Consider the following 15,325-nt stretch of genomic DNA (forward strand, 5'->3'; position numbering starts at 1 on the left):
CTTAGTGTCTAGGAGCCCCCGTCATGGGCCAGCACCCCATTGTGTTTGGTGCTGTACAAATATAGAACAAAAAAGTGATCCCTGTCCCAAAGAGTTTACAGTCTCAGTATAAGACCATAGATAACAGATTGATACAGACAGATGGGGCATACAAGAAAACAATGAGACAATATTAGTCAACATGATCAGAAGCGGTATCTGAATCTAGAACACGTCCTGAAAATTGCAACAAAGTTTTAAGGGTGTATCCTCACGTGTATTCCTTCATAACAGACAATAGTACATAAGAACAGCCATACTAGGTCAGACCAAAGGTCCATCAAGCCCAGTATCCTGTCCTCTGACAGTGGCCAATGGCAGGTGCCCCAAAGGGAATGAACAGACATGTTATCATCAAGTGATCCATGCCCTGTCACCCAATCCCAGCTTCTGGCAAACAGAGGTTAGGGACACCATTTCTGCCCATCCTGGCTAATAACCATTGATGGACTATCATCCATGAATCTATCTAGCTCCCTTTGGAACCCCGTTATAGTATTGGCCTTCACAACACTCTCTGGCAAGGAGTTCCAGAGGTTGACAGTGCGTTGCGTGAAAAATACTTTCTTGTGTTTGTTTTAAACCTGCTACCTATTAATTTCATTTGGAGGCTCCTTGTACTTGTATTATGAGAAGGAGTAAATAACACTTCCTTATTTACTTTCTCTATACCACTCATGATTTTATAGACCTCTATCATATCCCCCCTTAGTCACCTCTTTTCCAAGCTGAAAAGTCCCAGTCTTATTAATCTCTCCTCATATGGAAGCCGTTCTATACCCCTAATCATTTTTGTTGCCCTTTTCTGAACCTTTTCCAATTCCAATATATCTTTTTTGAGATGGGGCAACCACATCTGCACGCAGTATTCAAGGTGTGGGCGTACCATGGATTTATACAGAGGCAATATGATATTTTCTGTCTTGTTATCTATCCCTTTCTTGATGATTCCCAACATTCTGTTCGCTTTTTTGACTGCCACTGCATATTGAGTGGATGATTTCAGAGAACTATCCACAATAACTCCAAGATCTCTTTCTTGAGTGGTAACAGCTAATTTAGACCCCATCATTGTATATGTATAGTTAGGATTATGTTTTCCAATGTGCATTACTTTGCATTTATCAACATTAAATTTCATCTGCTATTTTGTTGCCCAATCACCCAGTTTTGTGAGATCCTTTTGTAGCTCTTCGCAGTCTGCCTGGGACTTAACTATCTTGAGTAGTTTTGTATCATCTTCAAATTTTGCCACCTCACTGTTTACCCATTTTTCCAGATCATTTATGAATATGTTAAATAGGACTGGGCCCAGTACAGATCCCTGGGGGACACCACTATTTACCTCTCTCCATTCTGAAAACTGACCATTTATTCCTACCCTTTGTTTCCTATCTTTTAACCAGTTACCAATCCATGAGAGAACCTTCCCTCTTATCCCATGACTGCTTATTTTGCTTAAGAGCCTTTGGTGAGGGACCTTGTCAAAGGCTTTCTGAAATCTAAATACACTATATCCACTGGATCTCCTTTGTCTGCATGCTTGTTGACCCCCTCAAAGAATTCTAGTAGATTGTTGAGGCATGATTTCCCTTTACAAAAACCATGCTGACTATTTCCCAACAAATTATGTTCATCTATGTGTCTGACAATTTTGTTCTTTATGATAGTTTCAACCAATTTCCCTGGTACTGGAGTGAGGCTTACTGGCCTGTAGGTGCCAGGGTCACCTCTGGAGCCCTTTTTAAAAACTGGTGTCATGTTAGCTATCCTCCAGTCATTTGGTACAGAAGCTGATTAAAATGATAGGTTACAGATGACAGTTAAAAGAACGAGGAGTTCTTGTGGCACCTTAGAGACTAACACATTTATTTGGACATAAGCTTCCGTGGGCTAAAACCCACTTCATCGGATGCATGCAGTGGAAAATACAGTAGGAAGATATCAGGGCCGACTCCAGGCACCAGCCGAGCAAGCTGGTGCTTGGGGCGGCAGCTTGTAGGAGGCGGCATTCCGCCCAATCCTAGGGCGGCATGGACACTTTTTTTGTTTTTTGTTGTTGTTCCGCTCCGGCCGCCCTGTAGGGGGGCAGCGGCGTGGAGGACGGGAGCGCCCTGCAGCAAGCCCGGCAGGGCAGCCCGCGTCCTTCCCTCCCAGCCGACCGGAGTGGTGCGGAGCCCTCCTGGCAGGGGGCACGGCGGGAGGGGCCGCGTGGCAGCGCCCCGCTGAAGCCCTGGCCGCCCCCCTTCTCTCTCTTCCCCCGCTCCCTCCCCTTCCCCCCGCTAGCCGAGGCACATCTGCAGGGCAGGGAGTCCCCCTGTACCCTGGCTCTGGCCGCGCCGCAGGGTTTTTTTGTTTTGTTTTTTTTGCTTTGCTGTTCTGGCCGCCGCGGTTTTTGTTTTTTGTTTTCCTTGGGGTGGCCAGAAAGCCAAAGCCGGCCCTGGAAGATATATATACACAGAGAACATGAAAAAATGGGTGTTGCCATACCAACTCTAACGAGACTAATCAATTAAGGTGGGCTATTATCAGCAGGAGAAAAAAAAACTTTTGTAGTGATAATCAGGATGGCCCATTTCAAACAGTTGACAAGAAGATGTGAGTAACAGTAGGGGAAAAATTAGCATGGGGAAATAGTTTTTACTTTGTGTAATGACCTATCCACTCCCAGTCTTTATTGAAGCCTAATTTAATGGTGTCCAGTTTGCAAATTAATTCCAATTCTGCAGTTTCTCATTGGAGTCTGTTTTTGAAGTTTTTCTGTTGAAGAATTGCGACTTTTAGGTCTGTAATTGAGTGACCAGGGAGGTTGAAGTGTTCTCTGGCCCCACTGGTTGTTTATCAGGCTTTCTGCTTCTGATGTATTTAAAAAAAAAAGTGTTATTACTTTTGGAGTCTTTGGCTAGCTGTTCTTCAAATTTTTTTGGTCTTTCTAATTATATTTTTACACTTCATTTGCCAGAGTTTATGCTCTTTTCTATTTTCCTCATTAGGATTTATCTTCCACTTTTTAAAGGATGCCTTTTTGCCTCTCACTGCTTCTTTTACTTTGTTGTTTAACCACAGTGGCTCTTTTTTGGTTCTCTTACTATGTTTTTTAAATTGGGGTATACATTTAAGCTGAGCCTCTATTATGGTGTCTTTACAAAGTTTCCACGCAGCTTGCAGGGATTTTACTTTTGGTACTGTACCTTTTAATTTCTGTTTCACTAACCTCCTCATTGTTGTGTAGTTCCCCTTTCTGAGATTAAATGCTACAGTGTTGGGCCATTTTTTTACCATCAGATCTTGTATGTTTCTTGATCCTGGACATATGCTGATGACTCCCTGGCATTTTTGTTCTCTCCCTTGTAAAGCTCACAAGCTCCCAACCCTAGCAACATAAAAATCATCTTTGGGTGATAACCCAGCACTGGAAACTTCAGGTGCTGCCTTTGCACCCCTCCAGCCCCTCAAAAAAAAGTAGAGGATAAGGGAAAAGAAAAGGAGTATTGGAATAGAAATAGATCATCCATTTTAATAGGTTGCTCGGTAGCTTTTGTATTCCTTAAAGTAACAGTTGGTGTATGTATGAATGCAGTGTGCATATAAACAGGTTATATGAACAGAGCCTGAACAAAAAGTTATTTGGAGACACAAGTGAAGCATCACCAATGCTGGGACACCTAACTGGGAGGTGGGAGAAGGACTCCTAGATGGGGGAATTCTAGGGGTGGGAATCCTCAAAAGATAGGAAAGGGAGTTGGAGACCCAGGGGTATGAGAAATGCAAGGAAAGAGAAGACCAAAGGGGCAGATAATTTGGGAGGAAAGGGAAGTGAGAGTGGGGTTTACAGTGATTCTCAACCAGGAGTACTGCATACCCTTAGAGGTATGCACAGGTCTTCCAGAGGGTACATCAACTCATCTAGATATTTGCCTAGTTTTACAACAGGCTACTCAAAAAGCACTAGCAAAGTCAGTACAAACTAAAATTTCATACAGACAATGACTTGTTTATACTACTCTATATGAAAATGCACTTAATGAAATGGAAGTACAATATTCATATTCCAATTGATGTATTATATAATTATATGGTAAAAACGAGAGAGTAAGCAACTTTTCAGTAATAGTGGGCTGTGACACTTTTGTATTTTTATGTCTGATTTTGTAAGCATTAGTTTTTAAGTGAGTGAAACTTGGGGTACACAAGACAAATCAGATTCCTTAAAAGAGTACAGTAGTCTGGAAAGGTTGAGAGCCACTGGTTTAGGAGACCCTAGGAAAGAGGGGTAATGAAGACAGAGAACCAAAGGTTGGGGGAGAGGAGTCCCAGAGAAACAACAGTATAAAAGACGGAAATCCCAGGAGGGAGAGGGACTAGTAAAGATGCAGCCACGTACAATAAATTGGGATGGGGGGGAACCAGGAGTGGCTCCTTCAGGTTTCTTTAGAGGCTCACATACTACAGTGATGAGTGTTAACAGATAGATATTTACAGGACAGTGAAGTAGTGACAGATGGAATATGCCCCCTCCCCCCAATACTCATATTGTTGTACTTATGAGTAAGAAATGTTTCAACTCCCTGATTTAGGGCCCAATTCTGCTGCCCTTACTCTTGCTGAGTTGTCCAATTGAAATTAGCTGGACTCTTTGAGGAATAAGACAATACTCAGTATCAGCCCTGCCTTTAGGGATTAAGATTAAAGCAGTCTGTACAAAATGTCTCCCTGATGAAATACCAGACACACATTTTTGCGATAACCTTTCCTGCAAGGATGGCCCTGCACTTCTCACTGAAGAAGAATGAAACAGACACCCACTGGATTCCACTGATTTTTGCTGTTGTTGTTGGATTAGCCAATAACCAGAAAGCAGGATCTTTAGGGGAATTTCCCTGGTGTTCTCAGAGGCTTGTGGGGAACGTTTTCTAAAACGTCCTGCAATTGCTTACACTGGTGTGAGCAATGGAGGGAGGCGAGCCCTAACGGGGTGTTTTAACATCATGCCTGTCAATGAGAGCTGCTCTGACTGTGAGCACACATTGGTCTCCCCCTTCCAGGCTGATGGACTAGTCACTGAAGGCCTAAAGCTGCAGTGGGGCCTAATTCCCTGTCTCCTCCCGGGCCCAGGTAGATGTGCTCAGGCGGAATGTGGGTGGCCTAGAGGGGGCTTGGGCGTGGGGGTGGATGTCCAAGGGGGGAAGGGAGGGCAGGGGCGCGTGGGCCCCCCCGGGGCTGGGAGACAGCCTGGGGCTTGTTCAGCCAGCCCTGGGCGCTCTGGGCCGGGGCGCTGCCGGGTTGCAGTTTCCCGAGGACCGAGCAGGGAGGCGGACGCGGGCCGCTTCCGGGAGAGCACAGGCCGGACCAGCCCGCCGCGTGTAGCCGCCGTGCGCAGCCTGGAGGCCGGCGCGATGGGCGCCCACAAGCGAAAGAGCCCGGCGCCGGGCCCGGGGGCGGCGGAGACCAAGAGAGCCCGCGGCGCGGAGGGGGAATTCACGGGCACCCACTTCAAATCTCTGCTGCGGGACCCCGAGACCGCGATCAAGGGTGAGCCGGGGCGGGAGCTGGGCTCGACTTACACGTGCTTCCCGCGGGGGAGCCTGCTCCCGTCACTGCTGCTGCTGGGGGCATTGCCACCCCCCGTGCTGCTGCTGCCCCTGCCCTTGAACTGGCACTGGCGGGGCACCAGCATGGGGTGTCCCCATGCTGCTCTTTGAGTTGTCACCGGCCATCGCCCCCTCGTGTTGCTGCCTTTGCACTCTTTAAAGTGTGCTGAGTTCCTGTTGCGTTCGCCCCCCCCGCCCTGCATTATTTCCCAGGTTCGCGCACACTGCACTGCTCCCCGTGCTGCTCCAAGTGCATTACGGTTCCGTTCATGTTGATCTCATGTATTATGGCCCATTCCTGCGGGGAGGGGAGGGGGGATTGAGACCCACACCTAGGAGCTTGTTTAGTGCAGGTGCCCCAGTAATAAATGAATTATTGTTGCATTTGTACTGTGAGTCGCTCGCTGTTACTATTCACAAAGATTTTGCATTTTCTCTCTCTCTCTCACACTTTTTCACTAGGCAGCCTTGGATGTAGTTAGGTGCATTATGTGTATTTTCTTTACTATACAAGTATTCCTGTATCTTATGCAAAAAAAGGGGGGGAGGGCACCTTTATTACTCCTTAAAACTATTTTGCAGTTTTTGCATGTTTAAATGAGCTTGAAATGATATGAAGTAATTCAGTGTTCAAGGTAGAAATATTCTTGGATAAATTCTGTCTTTTGTGGGGATTTATTCAGTGAAGTGTAGTTGGTTGCATTGTGCTCTTGTAACGTTCCCATTCTATATTAGTGAATGTACCTTTGGATTGGGAGTAATATGCCTAGCACTCAGATGAACATAAAGTGAGAAAGAAAATGTTAACAAGTAGATGATATTGGTCTAAGTTTCTTTCCATGCTGAATGTCACGTTCTCCATACCAGACACTTCTTCCATGAACCCTGACAAATTATAATGCAGTGTACAGAGTTTGTGAAGCTGGAATCAGGGCCGGCTACAGGCACCAGCTTACCAAGCAGATGCTTGGGGCGGCCACTTCGGAGAGGGGCGGCATGTCCAGCAATTCGGCGGACGGTCCCTCACTCCTGCTTGGAGCGAGGACCTCCCGCTGAACTGCCGCCGCAGATTGTGATCACGGCTTTTTTTTTTGTTTTGTTTGTTTGTTTGGCTGCTTGGGGCGGCCAAAACCCTGGAGCCGGCCCTGGCTGGAATAAAGGTTATATCTGTCATTTGAAAAGCATGCTTTTGATTACAGATGTAAATGCTTGTTTTCTTTCAGGTTTAGAAAACTTCGTCTCCACAGCTAAGACATTACCATCTACTGAACTATATGATGTAGTAGAGGGATATATAAAAATTTCTGTGGAGTGTGCTGAAATTTTCAGACTTTTGGATGGTGAAAGAAGGCCTGAAAGTGAAGTAAGTTGTCCACATGCATTGCATTTGTAATGGACAGCAGAGTGTGCACTGAATAGAACATTTAATAATTGTAGTATAAACACAGAATAAAAGAATTTATTTGGAGATCTGAGGAGCAGAAAAATCGGTTGTTAAGTTGTCAGTGGCCTTATAAGTTTGTCATAAAATGTAAAGGCATCCTGCAAAGCCTCTTACACGTGCTAAACCTAATGTATTCTGAATAGTCCCATTGAAGTCAAGCTCTGTAGTACTGAGGCCTTTGAATTTTGTTAAGAAAAGCTTTTATAAAACTCAGGACCAATAGAAATGTTTATACACACATACGCACACACAAATCTAATAAAAGCATTTGTTTTTAGATAAATAAGCCTTCCTTTGTAGTGTGTGATATCCAGCTATTGCAGCATTAAGAACCTGAAGGTAAAACTTATTGTCTGAGCTGAGAGAAATGCAAAACATAAACAAAGAGCATAAATAGTGACCAATAAACTGGATTTATAGAACTCTCTTACAGCTAATTATGTGAGGCGTTATTAGTAATTTAGGTAAAGAAGAGTTTGTTTACAACTGATTAAAGTTGATGGAGCCCCTTTTAACTTCCAATAAACAATCTCTTTAATAAAAACAACGAGGAGTCCTTGTGGTACCCACTCCATGCATCTGATGAAGTGGGTTTTAGCCCACGAAAGCTTATGCCCAAATAAATTTGTTAGTCTCTAAGGTGCCACAAGGACTCCTCGTTGTTTTTGCTGATACAGACTAACACGGCTACCGCTCTTTAATAAAGTATCCTCTCTGTCTACATAACAGAAAAACTATGTATACATTGTGTCTTGCTTTGTCAGCTGCTTGCTGTGTAGATATTCTTCCACCTACTGATAAAACACAGAGTTTGTAATTTGTAAGGCCCTGATGCTGCGGTACGGTTGAGTGTGTATTTAGGGTTTCACTGTGAGGCGCTCAGTGCAGTATTGGGGCTTAGGTATAGTTTTTGAGTTCTGTATATAATGGCATTACAGTAGTACACCTCTACCCCGATATAACGCAACCCGATATAACACGAATTCGGATATAATGCGGTAAAACAGTGCTCCGGGGGGTGGGGTGGGGCTGCACATTCCGGTGGATCAAAGCAAGTTCGATATAATGCGGTTTCACCTATAATGCGGTAAGATTTTTTTGGCTCCCGAGGACAGCATTATATCGAGGTAGAGGTGTACCTCAGAGTTATGAACACCTCGGGAATGGAGGTTGTTCGTAACTGAACAAAACATTATGGTGGTTCTTTCAAAAGTTTACAACTGAACATTGACTTAATACAGCTTTGAAACTTTACTATGCAGAAGAAAAATGCTGCTTTTAACCATCTTAATTTAAATGAAACAAGCACAGAAACAGTTTCCTTACCTTGTCAAATCTTTTTTTTAAAACTTTCCCTTTATTTTTTAGTAGTTTACGTTTAACACTGTACTGTACGGTATTTGCCTTTTTTTTTTTTTTTTGGACTCTGCTGCCTGATTGTGTGCTTCCGATTTCAAATGAGGTGTGTGGTTGACCGGTCAGTTTGTAACTCTGAGGTTCTACTGTATATTTGAGTATTATTTTCCATTCCATCCACATGTGCATCCTAGTGTCTTGTTTCCTTTTTTGAATGCTGCTGCACTATGAGCAGATGTTTTAATTGTGCTGTCCATATTGAGGCCTAGGTCTTAATCTTTGTTGGTTACAACTACTTTAGAATACAGTAAGTGTATGAGTAGTTCAAATGATTCTCTCTGATGTACTGTCTTGCCATTATCAACACTGAATTTCATGACCTTTGCAGCTGGAAACAAGGAGAAGAGTTGGTACCATGTGACCAGCCACCTCTTCGCTGCTCAGTAGTGATCCATAGACCATAGTATGGAAGCCTCTGCCCAAGCGTATTATTTCAGTGTTAACCATCTGGAAGAGAATCAGTGTGTTACCTTGAGTTTCACATTTGGAAGCATTTCCTCTTGTTGCACAGTTACTCATTATTTATGATGTTTACTGTTCTAATGTTCTTATTTATATTAGCTTGTATAGGGATATTTGAGGAAAGTAATGGCAACAATATTTTAAAATAAAATATCTCTGAACTTTGCAGATGCTGTTAATTTTTCAAGCTTTGGAAGCCATCTTGTTGAGAACAGCAAGTGACCTGTCCCATTTTTCTGTTGTGGGGATGAACATAGTAAAGAAGTTGATTAATAGCTATATGAAATTAATCTATGCTGCTTTGTATTCTGAAAGTCACAGGTAAGTCTAGTGCATACCAGAGTGAGAACCTGCGTTGGTTGCTCTGACATAGTCCCGATATGCTACCTTGGGCCACCATCCTGCAAAGACCTAAGCATGTGCTGAACTGTTTGCAATGTGAGGAGTCCCACTGACTTTAGGAGGACTGCTCACAGTGTATAATCTTAGGCACATACATATAAGTGTTTGCAGGAATGCTGCAGGGAGTAGCGCTGCACTTGACTTTAGCTAAGTCTGTAATTTTCCATTCTCTTCCTCTGCTTGCTTTGTTTACCCTAACTATGTCATTTGTGATATGAAACCTGCTTGAGGTGTAGAGAAAGATTTCCTTTTCTATTGCTCACCGAAGCTGAGCAGAACACCATGGTGATGGCAAGAAGTGTTGAGTTTGATTGTTGCTTCTTTTTCCTAGTCTTTTCACAAAATGTCGACACATTTGTAATAGAATTTCTCCATTAGCCCAACTTTTCCTCGACACCTTTTTCTGTCTCTTAAGTGTGACAACTAATTGATTTGATTGAATTTATTTCTTAATTTATTTATAACCTAAGTCCAAAGGAGGTACTTCCACAACCATTTCTTCTGCTTTGTCCCTCCATGGCAGTTGAGGTTTGGTGGGTGGTTCTTGCTTTACATCCCAGTGCCTCATTTGGATGAGGGAAGGTGCTTATTGATTCAAGGACCCTGTCTGTGGCATTCAGAGCTCTTCGTCAGCTCTGTGTAAGTTCGAAAGCTTGTCTCTCTCACCAACACAAGTTGATCCAATAAAAGATATTACCTCATCTACCTTGTCTCTCTAATATCCTGGGATCAACATGGCTCCAATAACACTACCAACAAAATAATGTACCCTCATAATAATGACCCCAAAATACAGCTATTGGAGAAATCCTTCCAGAGCTTGCTTAAGGGAAACAGCTTTGTTGAATTTCAGATAGGGTATTTTGACTTTTAGTAGCTACATTGGCCAACTGGAAAGGCCAAGGGGTTTGGCAGTCACAAAACAATTATTTTCATGTCAGTTGCACCAATGGGGCATAGAATATAATGATTACAACAATTTGCTGAGAACGTATGTTGTCCAGTTGAAGCATAAAGAGGTCATGTTGTTGTGGCATATGGAGGCAGGATCTCTGCTTTGTATGCGTCTTCTCCTCAGGATTTTTTATGAATGATAACATTTCTAAATTAAATTAATGGAGATGTCCTATCTCCTAGAACTGGAAGGGACCTTGAAAGGACATCGAGTCCAGCCCCCTGCCTTCACTAGCAGGACCAAGTACTGATTTTGCCCCAGATCCCTAGGTGGCCCCCTCATGGATTGAACTCACAACCCTGGGTTTAGCAGGCCAATGCTCAAACCACTGAGCTATCCCTCCCCCCTATTGGAACTTTAGGGCTTGATCCTGCAGCGATTAATAATGGCATGTCTTTGCACATCAGAAAGGGCTGCAGAATCGGGCCCTTATGGCCCCAGTTTTGAAGTTAACAGCAAAATCATGTTGACAGTGGATGCAGGGATTGGAGCCTTCATTTCCGGCGCTCTCCCCCTTATTCTGGAACATCAACATCCAGCCTCCCAGTATATTTGTGTGTGTAAGCTGAGTTGATAGGAACAATGTAGATGTACATTCCCTTGTGCCTACTCCCTCTACATCAGTACCTCTGACTTTTTCTTTTCGTTACTCAGATAGATTTCCACTCCAGTCAGTGAGTAAGGACTGAGTATAAAATTTGAATGAAAACTAGTAAGGACTTCAGGGTTTGGTCCAGTGACAGGAATACAGCTCTTTTTCTGCATTCTTTAACAAAGAAAATAATAATAAGCAATAATAATACAAACAATTTTATAGGAATGAATTAAGGCACCATCTTCTAAACACTTATGTTGGTGCTTAACTTTACTGCCAGGGGCAGTTCCAATGGCTCTGCTCCCCATACTAAAGTTAAGCACATGCATAAGAATTTGCAGGCTCAGGGCCTTGATCTGAGAAACATACTTTTTAAAACAGGCAATATGAAAATAAGATTGGCCAGAATTAGGGAAAAGTCACGTGCATTTTGCCTAAATTAATAACAGTGGTTGCTTTGTAAAGATGCTGGATCTTGCATTCCTTATTGAGCCATGGCTTCCCTGGACTGTGAGAGCTTTGCATGCAGTAGGAATACAGGATCAGGTTCAGTGTGGTTAGAGCTTAGCTTTCCTGACTGTGCTTGCTTACTCACGTTGGGACAGACTCCGAGTGCTTTTCTGTGCCTGCAACTCCCACTGACTTTGGTGGAAGTTGTGGCTGGATGATTTGAGAGGTATAATTTCTCACATTATAATGTCTGTGTAACCATCATTCCTGCAATAACACGCATTCCCCCCTATTTATTCACGTAGGATGACTCGAGTATGCCTCACCTTGCTGTCGGCCATGGTGGCACAGGGGCCAGATTCTGCAAGGGATGTCTATAGCCATTTTGATTTTAATAATAAATTCCTGCCTGGATTAGTGAAGAAAAGAGATAAGAAGGTAAAGTGAGCAAAGTATCTGCAGGGGTCAGATGAGCTGGCATGGAGGTATCTTCCGTTTACTTTTGCTAATTTTTAAAGTAAACTTGCTAATGCGACTCCACTGTATTTTCATCCACTACTGCTTCTCCACCTCTTCCTTCCCCTTTTCTGTCTGATTGTTTATAATAGGCACTAGCGCTGATCTATGAACAGTTTCCCATTCACTTAAATGGGAAACACCCAGGGGTCATGGATGTTTCTAAGTGTCTGTCGTTATTAGAGATCTTGTGTAACGAAGTCCTGGCACCCATAGGAGTTGCTCATTTCATTTCCATGCCTGCTTGATCTCTGCTACCCTGATGAAGTGGAGCGCCTGAAGATTATAATACCATAGGGAAAACTGGTTGAGTTTTGCTGCCATAGTATTGGGTGACCTAGTTTGTTATGAAACTGCATCATGGCTTATTATGTGGTTTGGTGGCCATAGGAAAGAACTGCCATTAGATGACATTTTAAGGCTAGAATGGAATGAAGGCAAAGGCAATGTTTTAATGCTTTTAATTTGTTTCAGAGGGGTGGAAATTGTCCAGTTCTAAAATTAACAGGTTAAATCCTGGTCCTGTAGAAGTCAGTGGGAGTTTTGCCATCAATTTCAGTGGGGCCAGGATTTCACCCAATATTTATGAAAAAACTATACTCTGCTTTGGAAATTGTAACTAATGGTTTTGGGGGAAAATCGGTTGGGTTTTTTTAATGTTAAGTTATTAGGAGTGTCAAGTGTGGGGTTTTGCTGCAGGATCTACCTTTGTGAGCTCTCACATCTTAATTGAAGGACTTGGGTGTTAAATCTTTATCCAGGATATTCATTTAACAACGTGTTCATTAGTCATGGGAGTAAATTAGATATTATTAACCAAAACAGAGTTTGACAGTGCCTGAAAATTCCTCCTCGTCTCAGTTGTTCAGATTTCACTCCATTATGATGTCGTCATTTCACTAATTCTCTAGTTGTAATAGTGTCTCAGGATAGACCAAGCCTGAATTTCTAATGTAAAAATCAAGCAGAAAAGCAACAAACTCCCTAACTTTTTGACAAAATCTTTCATGTCCCCACTGCTATTTCTTTTCTTTTCCCCTTTTTACAAGTCACTTTTAAAGGGAAAGTTGTTTCACATTGTACCCCAGTAATTATATTTAATTTGGGGATTTTTACATATAGTTTAAATGACATACACTAACGCAGTGGCTCTCAACCTTTCCAGACTACTGTACCCCTCTCAAGAGTGTGATTTTTCTTGTGTACCCCCAAGTTTCACCTCACTTAAAAGCTTCCAAAATCAGACATAAAAATACAAAAATGTCAGCACACTGTTACTGAAAAATTGCTTGCTTTCTCATTTTTACCATATAATTATAAAAGAAATCAATTGGAATATAAATATTGTACTTACATTTCAGTGTATAGTATACAGAGCAGTGTAAACAAATCATTGTCTACGAAATTTTAGTTTGTACTGACTTAATTAGTGCTTTTTATGTAGCCAGTTGTAAAACTAGGCAAATATCTAGATGAGTTGATGTACCCCCTGGAAGACCTCTGAGTACCCCTAGGGGTACACGTACCGCTGGTTGAGAACCACTGCACTAAAGGGCTAGGGATTTCATTTTCCAGATGGAAGTTAAATAATTAATCTTTAAAAATAATTCTAATTTACAGTCAGATCCTGTGGCCTTTATGCGGACAGAACTCCTGTCAGTTTCTGTAGCATTGCCAATACACCTTGGTCCTGAGCAATAGCTCCCCGTTAGTCTGGTCCTTGGCTTGTCTGAGTAGCTCAGCAATCTCTGGTGGTTTGGTGATGTGCGTAAATGGGGATTAGAGTCTGACTGCCAAACCACTTATCATTTGTGACCTAGCCCAGGTATTCAAAATTGAAAAATTAGTGAACCAACCAGCCTTCCTAACTAGATGCTAAGATATGAAAGTAATCTCCACAGGTTAATAGACTGTGGTTGACAAACTCATGTAGTTTATCAGAGTAATATACTGGGGATGTGTTTATATAAAACATATCTATACAACTTATTACATATTTTATGATAACAAACTGCTGCTGTAAAATTTTTGCAATTGTGTACAAGCTATATGCTAAAAGTGTCTTTTAATTTTCTTTTAGGGGAAACCAGATGTCCGTATGGCATATATTCAGTTTGCTCTCTCCTTTTTAATTGCTGGTGACAACACTATCCTAGTACAAGTGCTAGAGTTAAAAGGTACTTAACAATTACTGCTTTTGTTAAAGGAGTATCTTTTAAAGATCACATTTAAAAATATGAACCAATTAAATAGCATTGACAAGACAAAGGAAATTCAATTTTAAAAACTGATTTTAAATAAGCTTATGCTTTCCAAAACACTTGGCTGTACTGGCTGAAAATAACGGTCATGGTATTGCTTATGCTGACCGCAAAGAGACTGCAGGGTAAATAGGAAGGCCTAGATGACCCAATTCATGATAAATAAGCTTATAGTACCTTCAGAACCACAAAGATCAGATGACAGAGGAGACTTTATGGCTTTTAAACTTCTTCAGAATGTAATAACATTGGATGTGCTGCCTTCTTTTAAAGTTAAATGTTTAAAAATCAGGCAAGATCTAGTTTTTGAACACAGTGAAATTCATCCCTGTGCAGATAGCCTGTGCAAGGCCCGTGTAAGTCCTTAGAATGGATTGTCCTTGGGTCAAATGGCCACTGTCTCTGGCTGCTGTACCCCTTAAGCCCTTCATTTGGGCTCTGCGGGGAAGTGCCATCAGAGGGTGTTTGTACAACCCCCGTATGTTGAGGAAGAGGCAGCTGTACTAGCCCCACATAGAATAGCTCACAGAATTGCAATAGAGAAGGAATCAGGGTTTTTAGCTAATTTAGGGTCTGCTTCTGAAAAGACTTATCTATGCACTTGACTTAACATACTAAGAACTGGATCCAATGCTCATTGACGCTAATGGGAATACTCCTGTTGATATCAGTGGGCCTTGGATCAGACCCTATAATTAATCCCGTTGACTTCAATAATTGTAGGTCCTTCAGGGCTGGGGCTGTCACTAACTATATGTTTACACAGAGCCTAGCACAATGGGGCTCTGACCCGATTGAGGTCTCTAGGCGCCAGCTCAATATAAATATTAAATAATAATAACTGAGCTAACTAACTGCCTAATAATTCTTACAATAGGTATTTCATAAAAGGCAATGTTACAGCAGTTTGTTTATCACTGTATTATCTGTTCACCATGTATGCTAATACGCATATTTTTGTTCATCTTTAAATACAACACAGAGATGAGTGACATGACATTGAGGACAAACAAGTACAAATTCCCTGAAATTAATTTCATAGTCAAATGCTGCTTGTCCTCAGATCACGACTCTAACATTTGAAATATGTTCTTAGATTTCATTCCAGATATTCTTAGGACTGGATTAAAGGAAGATAAAGTTTCTACTATCAATCTTCTGCTTTCCACACTGGGAACAAAGGTCTGGTATGCC

General features: G+C 42.2%; 1 protein-coding gene across 1 annotated transcript in view; it reads left to right on the forward strand.

The window, feature by feature from the left end:
• Positions 1-5,357: 5,357 nt before the first annotated feature.
• The window catches only part of LOC112116860 (URB1 ribosome biogenesis homolog), a 76,633-nt gene continuing 66,665 nt past the window's right edge, over positions 5,358-15,325 (forward strand). The window contains exons 1-6 of the mRNA XM_026651416.1: positions 5,358-5,571; positions 6,854-6,993; positions 9,122-9,273; positions 11,660-11,792; positions 13,951-14,047; positions 15,228-15,313. Coding sequence (XP_026507201.1) covers positions 5,436-5,571; positions 6,854-6,993; positions 9,122-9,273; positions 11,660-11,792; positions 13,951-14,047; positions 15,228-15,313 — 744 coding nt within the window. The 5' untranslated portion in view covers positions 5,358-5,435. The remainder of the gene's footprint in view (positions 5,572-6,853; positions 6,994-9,121; positions 9,274-11,659; positions 11,793-13,950; positions 14,048-15,227; positions 15,314-15,325) is intronic.

Source organism: Terrapene carolina, unplaced genomic scaffold (assembly GCF_002925995.2).
Source record: "Terrapene carolina triunguis isolate 2854851 unplaced genomic scaffold, T_m_triunguis-2.0 Scaffold30, whole genome shotgun sequence".
NCBI classification, from domain to species: domain Eukaryota; kingdom Metazoa; phylum Chordata; order Testudines; family Emydidae; genus Terrapene; species Terrapene triunguis.